This window comes from Ornithorhynchus anatinus, chromosome 2 (genome assembly GCF_004115215.2).
Source record: "Ornithorhynchus anatinus isolate Pmale09 chromosome 2, mOrnAna1.pri.v4, whole genome shotgun sequence".
Classification (NCBI taxonomy): Eukaryota; Metazoa; Chordata; class Mammalia; order Monotremata; family Ornithorhynchidae; genus Ornithorhynchus; species Ornithorhynchus anatinus.
The window spans coordinates 139,647,456-139,666,973 of NC_041729.1; the positions used below are offsets into that span (position 1 = coordinate 139,647,456).

The window sequence follows — 19,518 nt, forward strand, 5'->3', positions numbered from 1 at the left end:
GTTTCTCCTCCTGGCAGCCTAAACCTTTCTGATCCTCATGACCCTGGGCAAGCGCATGGCCTCGTGGTGACTCCTAGAGCCTGGCCCCACTCCCCCTCATGGGACTCTCCAGCAGCATTATCGGCACAGGCCCGCGGCCCTTCTGAGCCAAGTATGAGGGCAGTCAAGTCCCGGTCCGGGGACAGTCATCGGTCCGGGGCTCCTTCCAATCCCCGGGACCATTATGACATACTCACTGAGGGGCCCCCGGCACTGCCTGGGGGGACTGGCTGACTCCAGCTCCAATCTCTCCTCCTGGAGGGTGGCCTGCTCCACTTCCCGCAAAGGGCCTGAAGGCTACTGCTTGTGACTTGGCAGCTCTCACCCTGCCCATCTCAGCCACCCCTGCTGCGGAGGGGTGCCCTCCTGAGACCAAAGCACCCGTCTCTTCAAAGCAAATGCTCCCTCACTCAAAGGGGACTGACTCTGGCGGGCTCCTTCTTTCCCCAAACATGGGACCGCTCAAATCATCCAGGACAGATGGGTGCTCCTGGAGACCAACTCTGACTCCTTGAAGCACGAGTTTTCTGGAATTACAGGGGACAGACACTTCCTCCTGCAGGTTGGGAGTCCCCATATACCTTACCATTTCATCCAGCTTCCCCAAACTTCCAGTCTCTTTCTCCATCCGCCCGTACCCAGAGGCCAGGAATTCTGGTCAAACACAAGCTGGAATTCAGCTGGGCCAAACTAAAAAGGGGGAGGGACAAGGGACAGGGAAAGCCTAAGCTCAGTTCTGAGTGTGGTCAGCCAGACCCTCAGCAGGGTCACGACAGGTGGAGGGTCTGTTTTCGAAAAGATGCAGTGATTCCCTCACAGAACCCCCTTTACAGTGGAGGTCCAGAGATATGCATGAGTATGCCTCCGACCGACCGGCCGGCCGTCTTCTACGAGCCCTCACCATTCACTGTTGCTAAGCGCCAGCCTGAGCCTGAGGGAGGTGTTCAGGTGGCCAGTGGGACATTGATAAATCATTTCTACATCTGATTTGAGGCATGGTCATTTCCTACCTCCTGTGTTCCTGCTCCTGTGCCCCTGTCCAACCCAACATGCCCAGCATAGCGTTCTGCACCTCACAGCCTTCCGGACACACTAGCCACAAGGAGGCCGAGGGAATCGAGGGGTTCCCCGTAGATGAAAAGTGCTGGACAAGAACATCAGTTGAGGGATGGAGGATCTGACTCACAAAAGCAGAGTGCGCATCTTTATTTCAGAATGGCCAGCCCCACCCTCCAGCCAGAGCTGCCGTACAAGCTGAGAGGAAACAAGAAGGATGAGGGGCGGGGAGGCGTCTATGAGCTACACACAGACAAAGCGGAGAAGCCTGGCCTCCCGGCCTAAAAGGCCTGGGAGCTGGCCAGGTGGGCCCTTCTGTGGGCCAGAGATCAGCCACCGAAAGGTGGACGACATCCCCCACCCTGCTGAGCCGAGGAAACTCACCCCTGAGGGGCGATGGAACCCCCTTAGGTCCCTTTCCCCGGCTGGCTTCCTCCAATAAGCCTGAGGCCATACTTCTTTCGCGACCGGCACATCAGTAAAATTAGTTTGACACAGACTGCACTTCATTTTGATTGAGCCTCTTCCAGCAGTGGAGTCCAGCAAAGCCCTTCAATCTTCAGACGGTTTCACTACACCTACCTAGGCCCAAAGAAGCCGTTTTGCTGGCAAAGTGCTGGCCGCTCCCTCCATTCTCGTCTGCTCAGGATCCACACATGAGGCATTCTTCTCTGTTCTCCAAGGAGCAGACCATGGCCGCTGTGTTCCGCTCCTTTTCCTCTTCCTCCTTCGTTGCCTTCTCCTTCTCTTTGAGCTTCTCCTTGTTCAGAGTGAACTGGATGGGGTTGGCGGCCGGTCTGGTTCGCAGGTAGTACATCCCCGTCTTCAAACCCTGCGGTAGCGGGAGGGAATGGGGCAAGCGTTAAATGGAAACACTGCAGGCCCATGAGGGGGGCACTCAAAATCCAACTCAGCTGCAAAAGTGTTCCTGAGGCTGATCTGGACATTGTTTTTGAAAGGGGCCACTAGCTGGAGAGGACTACACAAATATCACTACTTAACCATATAAATAAGTGACACTCGCCCTTGTCCTCCTCGCCTTCCTGGTCTTCCAGACCTCCCAGGATACCAGGTAGAGAAACAGCAGCTTTTTTGTAAAAATGGTATTTAATAATAAAAAATAATAAAATAAATAAAATAAAATAATAAAAAATATTTAAGTGTTTACTACGTGCCAAGCACTGTACTAAGCACAGAGGTAGGAACAAGCAAATCGGGTTGGACACAATCCCGGTCCCACATGGGGCTCACAGTATTAATTCCCATTGACAGATGAGGGAACTGAGGCACAGAGAAGTGACTTGCCCAGGGTCACACAGCAGACACGTGGCGCAGCCGGGATTAGATCCCCTGACCTTCCGGTTCTTAGGCTCGTGCTCTTTCCACTACGCCACGCTGCTTCTCATACTGCTTGCTAAATGCCTACTATGTGCCGTGCACTGTACTAGGCAGTGGGGTACAAGCCAGTTGCCAAAGTCCACATCCCATATGGGATTTCACAGTCTTAATCCCCGTTTTACAGATGAGGGAACTGAGGCCCAGAGAAGTAAAGTGACTCGCCCAAGGTCACACAGCAGACAAGTCGCAGAGCCAAGATTAGAACCCAGGTCCTTCCGACTCCCAGACCCATGCTCTAGCCACTAGGCCATGTCAATTTCCATGCCCCATCAATCCCGCTTGGAGAGGGGCCTACTCATCTGTGGACATCAGGTGGAGCCCAGTCACAGCCAGCAGAGGACTGGGGATTCTATAGGGGTTAAAATGAGCCGACGCAGGAAACGGGAGTTCTCTTTTGCCTTCCCGCTCCAAAACTGAAGCAGCTATGGAGGCCTGGAAGCCACACAAAAGGCCTTCAACAGAAGAGAAAGGGTAAGTGGATGCCGCTAACTATGGAGCACCCCTGGCTAAATTAAGGACTAGTATCCAATTAGGGCCAGCCTGCAGTTAGACCACAATATTGCTTTGAAAGTCACTCCTGCCTAATCAGTGTTGCTGGTTTACTCACTCCTGGCCACAGGAAACCTAGGAAGACTCTGTCTTAGATGCCTCTGTACAGATACTAAATATTTTGATATCTCTTTAGATCAAGAGTGTTTCTGTAAGACTAACTCCAGGGAGAAAACGCTATTGCTCTGGGGAAGGAGTTGAGGTTATCGATTTTCTTTCCCAGCCAGCTCTGGCACCCACGGAGGGGTGGGGGGAGCAGTTGGCAGAAAGCTCCCAAAAAGCCTCCTGAGCCTCTTGGAGGCTCAAGATCTCCAGTCAGAGGATGGTGGTGGCAAATTCCCTTGGACAATTATCAGTGTTGGTTGGCCAGAACTATTTAGGCCCAGTCACCTCTGCACACATCTGCAGACTGATACAGGGGAAGGACCCAGTCTTGGGGTTCCGCCTCCCTGTGCCCTGAGCAGTTCCTTGCAGTCAGAGGTCTGGAGCAGTCTGTGCCCAGCAGTGGCTGCAAGGAACTGCCTAAATAGAGGCCCCAACTCAAACTGGGGTAAAATCTCTCTTCAAAGTGACAGGACATATCACATCAGCTCCCTACTTCAACACTAAAAGCTTTGCATCCAAAGTGTGCGTGTGCACGTGTTCTCTATGTGAACATATGTATATAAAATGCATTCTTTTTCTATGTCTCCAATATTCTGCATTCCCTAAAAAGTGGCTTAAAGAAAAGGAGATACCACCCCCTCCCCACTGAAGCCCTCCTTCCATTGGTCCACTCCTCCCTGGACCCACCTGCTTCCAGCCATAGAAGTGCATGCTGGTGAGTTTGCCATAATTGGGCTCAGCGATGTGGATGTTCAGGGACTGGCTCTGATCAATGAAAGCCCCTCTCTCGGCAGCCATCTTGAGAACGGTCTTCTGGGAGATTTCCCAAACAGTTTTATAGAGTTGTTTCAGATCTTCCGGAATTTCAGGGATGCTCTGAGGGGGTTGGAAAAGGAAACTGCCATTGAGCACACATGATGAGCCTGGCCCTAGAGAAGGGGCCCAAAGGGCAGAGGAATAGTCTCCCAGGTTTAGTTAGCACGTGCCCGAGGGCACTGGGGCTCTCCATGTTGAGGGGTAAAAGACTCTGCCATCTAGATGCCCAACTCCAAGAGCTCTCAGAGGTTCAGAGATGGCAGGTAGCCCCTGTGTGGGGGCTGAGCGTCCTGAAGCACATGGCCCCCACCCACCTTGCCCCAATGGAACCAGCCCCCTCTTGCCCACGGAAGCTCTGCCTCCTATAGAACACCATCTACTACAGCAACAGTCCTCCTTCTTAGCCCTTCCCCGGCCATGCTGCAGCTCCACCTCCTACAGGAGAGGGACAGCGCACTGAACCCCAGAGTGGGGAGCCTCCTGCGGGAACAGGACATGGGTGGTGGCCCGGTAGCAGCGGCCACGAGGGTAAGGGTGGCACCCAAGAGGCCAGCCAGCCCTAAGCTAACAAACAGGCGGGGCAAGTCTCCGTCTCACTGCCCACTTATCTCTGGCTCCCCATCCTACGGTCACATCTATCGCCAGTTCCCAGGCACACTGCAAAGCACACGCCTTTCTCCAACTAGTTATCATTTGCCAAAACTACTAGATCCCAAACCTCAGGCCCTGAAACATACCATATACCGGTTTCTACAGTGCACCCTGGGAGAAGACAGCAACGAGGGCCCGTTGGAAGCCAAATTCAATCAATCCCCCCGCTGTATACCTGGATGGAGCCATTACAGGCGATGATCTGGTTTTTCATCTCTTCGTTCCACAGGCCTCTCTCTGTCAGGTCTTTCAGCAAGTGTGGGTTCACAATCTAAGGAGACCGACATGCCAGTTGTGAGAGGGAGAGAACACCACCACAAACTCCACGCAGAGAGTGAATTACCTTAGCCCCTCAGACCAAGGACCTGAAAGAAACTGGACTAGGCTTCTACTTGTTTTAGAGGGAAAAAAGCAGAGATCAGACTATGGACCAAGGATAAGAATTACAAAATTGAAACTTCGGCCCGCAACAATGATGCTGTACTTCTCCAAGCTTGGAACGCCTGGAGAACCTAAGGGGCACTTAGAGTGTCAGAAATGGCAAAAATGCTGCAGTTTTAATGGCTCTGTGCGGCTTGTCTCCAAATCAGGAGACAAGGAGTGTAGAATGTAAGCTTCTTGTGGCCAGGGATCATGTCTGCTAAATCTCTCGTGTTGTATTTTCCCTAGCACTTAATTAGAACAGTGTTTGGCACACAGTAAGCACTCAGTAAATACCACTGATTGATTTGTGGCACTGGGGTGATTAGTGCTGTGTACAGTGCCTAGCACACAGTAAGCGCTTAACAAATACTATCATCATTATTATTACTAGTAATAATAACAAAAAGGAATATAGAACAATTACTTGACCATAACACCAATTCCCCATCCTGAACCAGAAGGAATGACAGGGAAAAAGGGAAGGAACCCTTCCACACTCAATTCACCTAGCACCAATGCCCCACAAAACACCCAAGGAGAGGGACCCTCATTGAACACATCCGGTCTGCATGGTTCTCCCAATACCTCTCCTCTTCTCCAGCTCCACCACCACCCTCCTGTCCAATTCCCCAGCCCTTAGAAAGAGCTGCCTAATCGTCACATTTTCACCTGAAATTCTCCAGACAGGACTCTGCGAGTGTAGATGTTGCTGGTGTATGGTTCGATGGACTCGTTATTCCCCAAGATCTGGGCAGTGGAGGCAGTTGGCATGGGGGCCAGGAGCAGGCTGTTCCTGACACCATACCTGCACCAAAGATGAGGCCAGTTGGTGTGAGGTGCTGCCCACCACAAGAAAATCTTCTAGCAAGAGACAAGCAGAGCCTATGTTTCACCAGAAAGAAGGCAGCCTTCAGAAGGCCAAGAGTCTGGAACAACAGGCAGCCACACAGGCTGTGAAGTAAGATATGGCTTCATTTGCCAGTTTTCAATTTCGAATTAACATTCCCTAACAAGACACCCCCTGGGGGGATGTTTTCCACTTCCTGTTACCAAAAAAAACCTTCAAAGGCAGCATTCATTAAACACACACGCTTTTCATAAATCAAGCAGTACAGCTCAAATGAGCTACTTACACCCTGAACTTACACTGAGTGATCCCTACCCATCCTTAAGGATCGGACCTGATAATCTTACTTGGGACATCGAGAAACCTTAAAATGGCATTCGACTAGATGACATGAAAGAGCACAAAAGGCAGAAATAACTCTTGCTTGACAAACTGTGGCGGATGATGTGATCACGCTATCCCACTGTGGCTGAGAAAGGGTTCCGCATCCTGAGAGCAACAAGTAATGGACGATGATTTAAAGGAAAAAATATATAATCAAACCGAAAAAAACTTTCAGCCACCTCAGGCTGTAGCATCCCATGCACATACTAAAAACAAACTTGTACACTTCTCTGAAAGTCGGGGTCACCTATTTTTTAACAAGGAGAGAGAACGCTTCCCTAAGCAACTAAGCATCTGGCTTCCTTCCCTATTCAGCAACTTGGTCTGCCCTAAAGAGTCTGAAATCTTTCTCACTGTACCTCGATCTCCGCTATCTCACTGTTGACCTCTCACCCATATACTATCTTTGGCCTGAAACGCCCTCCCTCCTCACACCAGACAGATAATTGCTCTCCCCCACTTCCAAGCCTTATTGAAGACACATCTCTTCCAAGAGGCCTTCCCTGACCAAGCCCTCCTCTCCTCCCACTCCCTTCTGTACCGCTATTACTTACTTGCTCCTTCATTCATTCTCCCGCCCATCCTTACGGCACATATGTATATATCTGTAATTTATTTATATTAGTCTACCCCTCTAAGCTGAGCTCGTTATGGGCAGGAACGTTACTACTTTTTATTATACTGTACACTCCCAAGCGCTTAGTAAAGTGTTCTGCATACAGTAAGGACTCAATAAATACAACTGAATGAATGAATGTTCGCTCACAAAGATCTGACTTGTTCGTTATGCGCAAGGAACTTGTCTGCTAATCCTGCTGTACTTTCCCAAGTGCTTCGTAAAAAGCGCTCTGCACATAGTAAGCACTCAATAAATACCACTTATTGCTTGCATTTTTACTTCTCCTTGACAAGACTTAATAGCTCGCACACTATCAAAAATCGCTCCCAACACGTCCTAAATTCATTTCCCGGACAAATCGAAAATGTGCAACAGGGGCACCACAAACGGGGTGGCTTGGCTTCTGGGTACGGTTGCCAGGCTGGTTTGGGCTGGGCCACTTTTGGTATGGCAAGTCCCAAAGCAAGCTCATCTGCTTCCGCCAGTGCGGCCTCCATCACTGTGGGGCTTCCGTCCCAGAAGCTACTCACTTGGCAATCTTCTCCTTTAGAGCTTTCCAGTCCCACAGATCTGTTGGAGTGACGTTCCACATGTCATATTGAAGGATCTATGGAAGACACAGTCCAAATGACCGCTCTGACAAGAACCCTGAGCAAGCCTAAAAAAGCTAAGTTCTGGTCAACTTCAGATGGGAAAAAAACGGAACTCCCGGACCGGAAAGGGCCGCTCCTCGTGAGGATGAGAGAGATAAGATAATTAGATAGATCAATCATGAGCCCAGTGCGGGACAGGCGCTGGGTCTATTCTGAGAACTTCATTATCTACCTTTGTGCTTGGCAAATAATAGGCACTCAGTAAAAGGGCAACAAAAGTTAATCAAAATGGGGATTCCCCCCGGCCCCAAGTGTCACAAACTGGGGCCGCCAGGAGCTCTGCTTTTAAGCAAGCAGATAAATTCTCCTTCCTTTAACTTACTCCCTTGCTGACTGGCGAGCCTTGATAGGTTTCATATGGGCCATGGTCCTTGGCAAGGTCACAGCTGGCATCCAGGGCTCCATAATAAATCGTTTCGAAGATTTGCTGATTCAGTAACTGGGCCTCGGGGCTCTCAAAGGGATACCTCATCAGGATAAAAGCATCCGCCAGGCCTTGCACGCCGATTCCAATGGGGCGATGGCGCTTGTTGGAGGTGGAGGCCTTCATGGTAATTGGTTTGTAAAGACCAGGAAGTGGGGGAGAAGAGAGGTCAAAGGATGATTAACATTAGCTTGAAAAATGACACATTCTGCACCAAACACCACCTCCTCACCTCCCATCCTTCTCTTGTACACAGTGATTGGTTTAATATGCTCCCTTAGTATTTGTCTGATTCATTTCTCAAACAGCAAATCATTGTCCCAGATGAGCCAGGCTGGCACTCGGAAAGAACATTAATCTCCTACTTTTCTGTCACCTGAGCATCCATACTTGTCAAAGGGAAGTACTTTGAAATGGGTGCAGTTTTAGTGGGAATCCAAGAATATTCCCCCGGGGCTCGTAACCCATGTAATCCTTCTTTTCAGTCCTTCCCAGGGCAGTGAAATAAATATACCAAACAAGAATTTCTAATGCATGAGTCACTAGTCACTAGACCACTGGGAAATGGCTTCTGCTCTGTTACCCTGGCTTGAGAAGAGGAAGCAGAACCACGGGAATGACGGAGTGGCTACCGCGGGTCACACAATGAGCACGAGTTCTGGCTTACATTCAGCAAATTGCCTCCGTCACTTTACAGTGAGGACTTTAGGACTCCAGTTCTATGGACATGTTTATACTGTTTACTTGCATAAAAAAACCCACCAGTAATGGTTTCAACATAACATATGAGCATAAAAGAGTGTTAAGAAAAAGTAGCTGGGTCCATTTCTTGGGTAGCCTGGATGTACAAACTCCCACCTAACGGACTGTAGAAAGGTGTTTTAGCGCACATAAAAATGGAAACATCAACCTGACACAAAAATCCCACCTACCTCTGGGATAGGGTAATAGTTGATGTCAATAATTTTATTTAAGTTACGGACGATGACTTTGGTGACTTCGGCAAGCTTCTTGAAGTCATAAGTGTGTTCCAACGTGACGAACATGTTTAAGGCGAGGGAAGCCAAGTTACACACGGCAACCTGAAATCCAAAAAAAAGCAGGACAAGCAAGATATTAAGCTTCCAACTTCCAGAATCACCATATTCATCCTTCACCCAGAATACAGGGAAGCAAAAAAGTCAGCCAGGATACAATCTAGTGAAGCAACTTGCCCAAGATCACCTGGCAGACAAGTGGCAGAACCGAGATTAAAATCCAGGTCCGTGCTCTTTCTGTTAGTCCGCTTGCCTCATGCTGTTTAGGTTTCTAATTGCAAGGCAGCTTTACTACCATTAGCTTTTGCTCTTCCAAAGCCAAACGATTCCCCTCAGAGCCCTTCCCTATGCCAGATTTCAATCGCCCACCCCGCTGATAAAATCAAGGATTCTCCTACTACAGCAGACGAGCTCCACAAGTAGAGCCCTACTACTTTAAGAAAAGCTTTTTTCTCTTATGGAAAAAATGCAGTAAACTCCCATGCAGGAACTGGCAAATGGGGATTATTATTAGAATTAGTATTAGTATTATAATACTATTTGGTAAGGGTTTACTATGTGCCAGGCACTGTACTAAGTGTCGGCACAAGCAAATTGGGTTGGACACAGTCCCTGCCTCACATGGGGCTCATAGTCTGAATCCCCATTTTACAGACGAGGTAACCTAGGTACAGAGAATAATATAATAATAATGACGGCATTTGTTAAGCACTTACTATGTGCCAAGCACTGTTCTAAGCACTGGTAGATACATGCTTATCAGGTTGTCCCATGAGGGGCTCACAGTCTTAATCCCCATTTTACAGATGAGGTAACTGAGGCATCGAGAAGTTAAGTGACTTGCCCAAAGTCAGAGTTGACAAGTGGCAGAGCCAGGGTTTAGAACCCACGACCTCTGACGCCCAAGCCCAGGTTCTTTCCACTAAGCCAAGTGAAGTGACTTAACCAGGGTCACAAAGCAGACAAGGGGAGGAGCCGCAATTAGAACTCATGACTTGCTGACTCCCAGGCCCATGCTCTATCTACTACACCATGCTGCTTCTCTAGCAAACGGTCACCGCAGGTGCAGACTCAGTAAACCGAAGACCGTTTCTCCACCCACTTCATCTCTGCTGGTGTACTCGACGATTTCCGTGCACAGGTTGCTACATTTGATGGTCCCCAGGTTCTGCTGGTTGCTCTTCCGATTACAAGTGTCCTTGTAGAGCATGTACGGCGTTCCGGTCTCCGTCTGGGATTCTATGATGGCGTACCACAGCTGCTGGGCCTTCACCACTTTGCGAACGCGACCCTGCTTCTCGTAACTGAAAGGCAAGGCCGAGGTATCCAAGAGTGTCCCACTTCAGTGCTCTACTCTCCAAGACGGAGCGGTGGCTGGGACGGCTTGGGAGCAAGACATTATTAAACTGTACAGCGAGCAGCAGTCCTCCAGGTGTCTCCTCAATTTGATGGCCATTTCCCTGGTGCTGGAGGCCACGATGGCCATTATGGTGTCCCTAAATCCAGAGGTGAGGCTTCCTGGCATCTTTCCATCCCATCTCAATTACCAGTTGGGCACGTCATTTCTGATTTGACATAATGGCCACTGTAATCAATCGTATTTTTTTGAGGGCTTACTGTGTGCAGAGCACTGTATTAAGTGCTTGGAGAGTACAACAGAGTTGATAAACATGTTCCCTGTTAAGCTTAGGAGCTTTAACCTTTGGTTGAATGTGAGGGCAAGCTCAGGGTTGGGTGCTGGGAACAGAACATTAAGGAAAAAAGGGAAGAGGGGAAAAAGGGAGAGGAAAAGGGGGGTGAGAGAGAGGCAGAAGGGGAGAAGGGAGAGGAAGGTAATGATTCTCACCTTCCCTAATAGTCAGTAATTGCTGCCACACTCTGCAGGCAGGGGAAAGGAAGAGAAGCCAACACCTTGGCTCAGCCTCTGGCCCTTTCTCGCTCCAACGTGTGAAGTGGGTTGGACAAGATCACCGGCCCTGCCTAAAAGGTTATGGAGGCAAAGTTGATGACTTCACCTGCCTGATGCCAACCTCCTGCGGGACAAAAGCTCCCCCGCTCCACACAAACACACATGTGCGCACACACTTTTTTCTACCCCAAAATCACCTGGGAACGAGAGCTAGCTCAGAAGAGTACAGCCAAATTAAATGTGGCTCCTGAAATGTGGCTATGAAAGTGCAAAGGACGCCCATTACACAGTCTTCAGGACTGGGGACAGGGCAGAGACTTAAAGGATATTCATCAGAATTGCTTTCAATTTTCTTACCTCTCATAGAGCTTCTCAAACTCCTCTCCCCAAACTTCATCCAGCCCGGGACACTCATTTGGACACATAAGGGACCAGTCCTATAAAGGAGGCAGAAGAAAATACATCTCATTCCACCAGTCATCTTTACCTCTTCAGTGTACATCGATTTCTTTTTTTCCCCTAACATATTTTTAGCTTGTTTCTTACTATTAATTTCACTAATTGTTCATATTCATTCTATAAACACAATCTGTGCCTATCCATCTATCTTCTTTAGACTGTGAACTCCCTGAAGGCTAGGTTCTTATCTTCTTTTGCCATGAGCTCCTTAATGGGTGGTACAGTAGACATTCTTGGGCCTGGGACTCAGTTCTCATTAAACCTTTTGTTCAGCATTTTGGAAGGGATTCATAACTCCTTTATAAAGTCTACATTAATACTGGTCTAATTTAGGCTGTAAATTCTAGAGGGCAGGGACCCTGTCCCTCAATTTGCTTTGAACAGCACCCATCACAGTCCCAATTGTCATGTGGGCATTTTTATTTAATCAATCAATGATAATTGAGCATTTTCTGTTTATAGAGCACTGTACTAAACACTTCGGAAAATAAACTACAACAGAGTTGGCAGACACGTTCCGTGCCCACAAGGAGCTTACAAGTCTAGAGGGGCATATGTTAATATAAATACTTTATAATTTGTAATTTATAGATCTCAACCATATTTACTGAGCACTTATGTGCAGAGCACTGTACTAAATGCTTGGGAGAGTATGATACAACAAAGTTAGCAGATGTGCACCCTGCGCATAAGCTTACAGCCTGCGGGGGGACAGAAATTAACATAAATCATTTATAATACACAATTTAAAGATATGTGCAGGTGCTCTGGGGGCTATGGGTGGGGTGAATACCAAATGCCCAAAGGTCACAGATCCAAGTGCCTAGATGACACAGAAGGGAGAGGGAGTCTGGGAAAGAAGGCTTAACTAGGGAAGGCCTCTTGGAGAAGATGTGACCCTAATCAGTGTATTTGTTGAATGCTTATTGAGTGCAGAGCACTGTACTAAGTGTCTGGGGAAGTACAACACAACAGAGTTGGTAGATGTGAGCCCTGCCCACAGGGAACTCCTTGTCTTTTCTGCGGTTTTACTACTTCTAGTGTTCCATTTCTCCTTATGTGCCTGTTGCCAGTCCTATCTTCCCCTTTATTCATTCATTCAATAGTATTTATTGGGCACTTTCTATGTGCAGAGCACTGTACTAAGTGCTTGGAATGTACAATTCAGCAACAGGTAGAGACAATCCCTCTACCCAATGACGGGTTCACAGTCTAAGAGCCCCTTGAGGGTCAGGCCCCACTGTGTAATTCTCGCCAGGATATTTTTTCCCCAGCCCTTAGTCCACAATAGACAGTCAATAAATACTTTCACCACAACCTCCTGCCTTCCTACTCCTTCTTGCGGATGCTTCACCAAAAGTTCTCTGGTACCTGACGAAGAGCAAATACTTGGCCGGATATCAATCGATCATATTTATTGAGTGTTTACTGTGTAGGACGCATTGCACTACGCAGTTGAGAGAGGACAATATAACAGATACATTCCTTGGCCACAACAACAGACTGTCAACTCTCTGAGGGCAGGGAATTTTGTCTGCTAACTCTGTTGTATTGTACTTTCCCAAGTGCTTCATACAGAGCTCTGCACAAATTAAGTGACTAATAAATACCACTGATCAATTCTCTGAGAGACTCCTGCTCTGAGCTAGGAGATCTTGGCAGAGCAGAACACTCCATAGAGTTGTTAACTAGGACTTACCCGATTAGTCTCCACACGTTTCATGAAGAGATCTGGAATCCAGAGGGCGAAAAAAAGGTCCCTGGCTCGCTGTTCTTCCTTGCCAGTGTTCTTCTTCAAATCCAGAAATTCAAAGATGTCCAGATGCCACGGTTCGAGGTAAATGGCAAATGCTCCAGGCCGCTGGAAAGGAAGCCACAGGTGCCAGTAGAACCATTAGGTACATATGGTCCTATGCTTTTGGGCCCAGACACAATCAAAACTGAATATGCTCTTTATAAAAGGAGAGAACTTTCAAAACTCCATCTACACTGCCCAATTCTCAGAGGAAGAACAAGCTAGAAAGGAATAAAATTATACAGATAAACAAAAAAAAAACCCACTGAAAATGGAAAATTTAGAAAAATGGGGCATTGTACTCAGGAATAATTTGTCTTTAGCCAGTTTAGCTACCTTATAAGCAATCTTCACAGAAGAATACTAGTGTGTTGAAGCATTTGAAAGAGACAGGGTGGTTTTGCAGACTACACCAAAGGAATGAATGAACAGATCTAAGTCTTAGCCCTGCTTTACACTTGCTGGGACTTGGGTAAGTAACTTGGTCTCTCTAAACTGTACTTTCCTTATTTGAAAAATTGGAAGGGGGAGGAAAAAACAGCCACCAAGAACCTATTACATATTGAAAATACAAGTTGAGAAAAATAAAGCAACCAGCAAGTCTCTCCCAGTGGATGTGAAAGACGTTACCGTGAAGAACTTGGATTCTGAGGAATACAGCATACCTTATTCCCACCTTGGTCCACATAGCGGGCTGTGTTGTTGTACACTCTCAGCATTGGGACAAGCCCATTGGAATTGCCATTTGTCTAAAAGAGGGGTCAGAATAAATGCAGCAGCCAGTCAGGGGAGATGATCAAAATCAGTTAACGACCCTCCCACCTGGATAAGAGTAAAGAAGATTCCAGAATTCCAGATGGGGCCCAAAGAAGTTTCAGCTCTTCCCTATCATTAGCAAGAGCAAGAGAACAGATTTCCCAATTTACAAATAGAAAGAAAAGGCAGTTCATTACCTCCTTTTCCTCAGGGAAAAATATGGCTTTGGATGTAAATTAATAATAATAATGATGGTGGCATTTGTTAAGCGCTTACTATGTGCAAAGCACTGTTCTAAGCGCTGGGGGGATACAAGGTGATCAGGTTGTCCCACGTGGGGCTCAGTCTTAATCCCCATTTCACAGATAAGGGAACTGAGGCACAGGGAAGTGAAGTGACTTGCCCAAAGTCACACAGCCGACAAGTGACAGAGTCGGGATTAGAACCCATGGCTTCTGAATCCCAAGCCCGGGCTCTTTCCACTGGGCCATGCTGCTTCTCTGAGAGACAGAAGGACCTGGGTTCTAATCGCGCTTCTGCCACTTGTTTGTTGTGTGACCTTGGGCAAATCACTTAATTTCTCTATGCCTCAGTTACCTCATCTATACATCACCTCTAAAATGGGGATTAAGACTGCTAAACCCACATAGGACAATGATTGAATCCAACCTGATTAGCATGCATCTACACCAGAACCTAAGTGCTTACCAAATATCACATAAAAAAAACCTGAATAAGTACGGTATCACATAATAATGCCAATCCCACAATGTACACTCTACAAATATAAATGTATAGCTATTAAAATGGTCTCAAAATTCACACTATGAACAGAATAGGAAAAGCAAGTGGGGCTATGGGAACCTTAATTTACATGTCTTGATGAAAGTTGATTCTCTTCTTCCCCAGTCCCCATGTACCCCATGAAAAACACCACTGGGGGACTCCCTCAAGAGTAGTGGCACTCAGGGAAAGGGCCAAGAATACAGTGGAGGACAGTGGCAAGAACACGATCTTGGGAGTCGGAGGTCGTGGGTTCTAATCCCGGGCCCACCACTTTTCAGCTGTGTGAATTTGGGCAAGTCACTGAACAAGAGTTACCTCATCTGTAAAATGGGGATTAAAACTGTGAGCCCCACGTGGGACAACCTACCTTGGATCTACCTCTGTGTTAAGAACAGAGGTTGGCACATAGTAAGCACTTAAATACCATCATTATTATTATTATTGCTATTATTATTCAGGGACAGAGTTACCACCCCAACTACCAGTTCCTCCTAGCCTTCCTTCTGGGAGGCACTGCTGCTATGCGCCTGATTGGCCTGTCTGTCCCAAGACAACTCCGAAGTACGTGATCCCAACCCTGTCACGGCGCCCGTTAAAGTTTAAGGAGAGGCATTTGTCTGACTGAGGGACCTTGGAGAGCTGAGTGATGCAAAGTTGCAGCCCACTCAAGGAGAGTCTGAGTTGAAGCGGCCAAACTTACCCCAGCAATATAACTGCCAGTAGCTCGGATGCAACTCACTGCCACCCCGATCCCACCGGCAGACTTGGAAATGAGCGCGCACTGTTTGAGGGTGTCGTAAATGCCTTCGATGCTGTCGTCCTTCATACTCAGCAGGAAACAACTGAATTAAAGTAAACACATAGCAGGATTAACTCTGAAACCAGGCAAAGCAGAAAAAACAAAATCACTGACAACAGAAAATTTAGAAAGACGGAAATGATCCATCTTTAACTAGTTTAGCTCCTTTATAAGCGTTCGTCACACAAATTCATTAGGTTACATTTGTCAACAGCAGTCCTCAATCAATCAAACAACAGTATTTATTGAGTGCTTACTGTGTGCAGACGACTGTACCAAGCACATGGGAGAGTACAATAGAGTATGGAGGCACAATCTCTGCTGTCCTCAAGGAGCTTACGATCCAGAGGAGACAGAAAAATAAATTGCGGGCAGGAGATGAGAGTATAAAGATGAAAACACGCTATGAAGAGTATTTCTTTTAATTCCTTGCACAGCTTTGCCTGAGTTCCTTCAGGCCTGTAAAAGTGAGGGGCTGTGTAATGGGCCCGCTTAATACCACTGCCTTGGCTTTTCTTCAATGCTATGCTACACTGAGGCAAGCGGCGAGTCAAAACACATTCCAGGGCAAGTACTCATCCTTGGACATGCCATAAAGTTCCACATTGTTTAACTTCCCGCCCGGGGGGCTCTAGGGCAGGGATCAGCAATCTATGGGTCAGGAGCCAAAGCTGGCTCTTCTTGGAACCAAAGTGGAGGACCGGTGGCGGGGGGGGGGAGTGGGGCCTCGCCCAGGTCCTCGGGATAGGAGGGCCCCCGCTGAATACCTCACAAGGTATAGGGTCGCGACCAGGAGCCCTGCCACAACTTATCTAAAAGCAGGAGCAGAGGGTGCCGATCAAGTGGGCTCCATCCGGCCTATGGATTGGGGGGGGAAGATGGGGATGTCAGCAACGTCCGACCTGCCCACGGTCTCCACCAAGAGGGGCAGATGGGGGCCGACCCTCGGGGCCACTCAAGACGGAAACAGCCTGGGCTGTTTGGACGAGGGAAGCCTAGCCCTGTCCCACCCAGGGGTGGAGGGTCTTCCCACTCCTTTGCAGAGAGGGATTCTTACCCGCTGTGGAGGCTCCTGCAGGTTAGCAGCTCTTGGGGGTCAGGACAGAAAGGAGGCAGTGGGAAGAGGGCTGTGGGCAGGGGCAGAAAGCCCCAGGAAACTACTTCCGGCTGCCCACTTGGGCAGTGCATCCGAAACCCGCTCCAAGTCGGAAAGAGTCGGACCCACCCACCCCAGAGATGCCTCTGCAGACCCCGAGGAGGTGCTGCTGCCTGCTGCCAATGGGTCCAGATGGCGAGAGACCGCATCACTGCTGCCCATGCCCAGCTGGTGGACGTGGCCATTTCATCCCGGGGAGCAGAGAAGAGGGGAGGGCAAAGGAACAGACTAACCTCCACCACTACTGGCCTGCTGCATCACCCCTCCTTTTCCATCCTCTCTCTTCCCGGCCTAGCACATAGACCATAGGCCTGGGAGTCAGAGGACCTGAGTCCTAATCCCAGCTCTGCCACTCTGTGACCTTGGGCAAGCCACTTCACTCTGAGCCTCAGTTACCTCATCTTGAAAATGGGGATTAAGACTGAGCCTTATGTGGGACATGGATTGTGTCTAACCTGATTATTTTGTATCTACCTCAGAGCTTAGTACAGTGACTGGCACAGAGTACGTGCTAAACAAATACCACAATTATTATTATTTTCCCTTCCTTCAGCCCTGCTCCTTTTCCTTCCATTCTCCCCCTCATGGCAATGGCAACTGAAGAGGCCCTGCAGTGCAATATCATCACAATGCTCCATTTACAGCATGACAACGTCGCCATGTGGGAGCCCCACAGAACCAAACAGGCCTGGGCCAAGCACCGGGGATGTTTATCTGCTCCAGCCACCACCAAGTGGGCACTGGGCAGCAGAGGGGTGAGTCATTTAAAACCATTAGATTCACCACAAAGTACACTACACTGTGTGTGCTTCAACTGTACAGTTGGCTTTTGGGCACCAACGACTCACGGGTTTCATTTTGCTCGGCTCTACTGCGCAAAGAGGTTGTCGACCCCAGTCTAAGAAATACCTGGACCAGAAATCCCCTATGTCCTGTAGCTTATTCCACTGGACATTTCTTGGCATTCTAACATTCATTCATTCATTCAATCGTATTTATTGAGCGCTTAGTGTGCAGAGCACTGTACTAAGTGCTTGGAAAGTACAACACAGCAATGGAGTCAATCCCTGCCCACAACATGCTTACTGTGGTATTTAAGTGCTTACTATGTGCCAAACACTGTCCCTCCCTCTGCTCTACCCCCGTCCCGCCCTACAGCACTTGTGTATATATGTACATATTTATTATTCTATTTATTTTATTAATGATGTGCATACATCTATATTGATGCCTGTCTACTTTTGTTGTCTGTCTCCCCTCTTCTGGACTGTGAGCCCATTGTTGGGTAAGGATTGTCTCTACTGCCGAACTGCACTTTCCAAGCGCTTAGTACAGTGCTCTGCGCAAAGTAAGCGCTCAATAAATACAACTGGAATGAATGAAAGGTTGGACATAGTCCCTGTCCCACATGGAGCTCACAGTCTTAATCCCCATCCAGCAGCTGAACTAACTGAGGCCAAAAAGTGAAGTGACTTGTCCAAGGTCACACAGCAAATAAGTGGCAAAGTCAAGATTAAAACCCATATCCTTCTGCCTCCCAGAACCGTGCTCTATCCACTAGGCCACTCTGACCTCCCATCTTCCCAGGAGTTTGGGACCTAGCACTCCCCTACAGCCTGATGGATATGTTCTGAATTCATTCACTCGTATTTATTGAGCGCTTACTGTGTGCAGAGGACTGTACTAAGCGCTTGGAATGTACAATTCGTCAACAGAGACAATCCCTGCCCAACAACGGGCTCACAGTCTAAAAGGGGGGAAATGCTTGCCACTACCTCAGCCTTCTGACGACAGTTCCAGGACCCCAGGTGATCCTTGCACTAATGGCCAAACTGTTTCCATTATGTTGAGATCTTTCCTGGAGAAATCCACAGATGTGTCTGTTTGTTGTTATACTGTACTCTCCCAAGTGCTTAGTACAGTACATTGCACACAGTAAGCGCTCAATAAATACGATGGAACGGTTTCCTCCGGTCATGGGTTAAGTCTCCTAGCCAGGAACCCCTGGGGGTCGTAGGAGACATGGGGTCAATGTGAGATACCTGGAGAGCTGTGGACGGTTGGTGCCAGCATTGAAGAGTGTAGGGGAGGCATGGGTGAACCACCTCTCAGACAGAAGGTTGTAAGTCTCAATCGCAGCATCGATATCCTCTTCGTGAATCCCCACAGCCACTCTCATTAGCATATGCTGAGGTCGCTCAGCAACTGAAGGCAAGAACAAGGAGACGGTGATTCTAGCAAGGCGTAGCATATAAATGAAGCACATTTGGGGCACCTTGCTTTGTTTACAAGGAAAGAAACAGCATACAAGGACACAAAAAATTCAGAGGACAGAGAATGGCGCCAACATCTGTCTGGAGTAAAGAGCAAATGCAGCCACATTTCCAGTTGCTTTCTGCCATTTTGGTCCTACACGGAAAGAACAGCATTGTCTAGTGAAAAGAGGGTGGGCACAGAAATCAGAGGACCTAGGTGACCTTGGGCAAGTCACTTAACATCTCTGGGCCTCAGTTTCCTTATCTGTAAAATGGAGACTCAATGGGGACCCTTCTATTTAGACTGAGCCCCATATGGGACAGGGATTGTGTCTGACCTGATTATCCTCCATCCTAGTGCTTACAACAATGTTTCGTGTATAGTAACCTTCCAACTACCACTATTATAATTATTATTATTATTATTACTATTAATAACAACCAAAGCACTACTAGAGAGTCTACCTGTCATAGCTCCTACACATATCCCATCTCCTCTCAAGTCCCTGGTCAAGTTTGAGCTAGCCCAGCAAAGCAGAGAGATAATATGGGTGGGTAATTGATTCTTCCCGCATTGATAAGTGAACTGGTTTCTTTATAAT

General features: G+C 48.0%; 1 protein-coding gene across 2 annotated transcripts in view; it reads right to left on the bottom strand.

Annotated features, from left to right (window-relative positions):
• Positions 1 to 1,215: 1,215 nt before the first annotated feature.
• The window catches only part of RRM1 (ribonucleotide reductase catalytic subunit M1), a 30,853-nt gene continuing 12,550 nt past the window's right edge, over positions 1,216 to 19,518 (bottom strand). For both annotated transcript variants that reach the window (XM_001505321.4, XM_029057915.2), the window contains exons 7-19: positions 18,704 to 18,866; positions 15,407 to 15,548; positions 13,830 to 13,913; positions 13,069 to 13,230; positions 11,268 to 11,347; positions 10,104 to 10,305; positions 8,897 to 9,046; positions 7,863 to 8,084; positions 7,418 to 7,494; positions 5,707 to 5,842; positions 4,790 to 4,885; positions 3,835 to 4,023; positions 1,216 to 1,927 (exon numbers count right to left, since the gene is read on the bottom strand). In XM_001505321.4, coding sequence (XP_001505371.1) covers positions 1,739 to 1,927; positions 3,835 to 4,023; positions 4,790 to 4,885; positions 5,707 to 5,842; positions 7,418 to 7,494; positions 7,863 to 8,084; positions 8,897 to 9,046; positions 10,104 to 10,305; positions 11,268 to 11,347; positions 13,069 to 13,230; positions 13,830 to 13,913; positions 15,407 to 15,548; positions 18,704 to 18,866 — 1,892 coding nt within the window. In that variant the 3' untranslated portion in view covers positions 1,216 to 1,738. The remainder of the gene's footprint in view (positions 1,928 to 3,834; positions 4,024 to 4,789; positions 4,886 to 5,706; positions 5,843 to 7,417; positions 7,495 to 7,862; positions 8,085 to 8,896; positions 9,047 to 10,103; positions 10,306 to 11,267; positions 11,348 to 13,068; positions 13,231 to 13,829; positions 13,914 to 15,406; positions 15,549 to 18,703; positions 18,867 to 19,518) is intronic.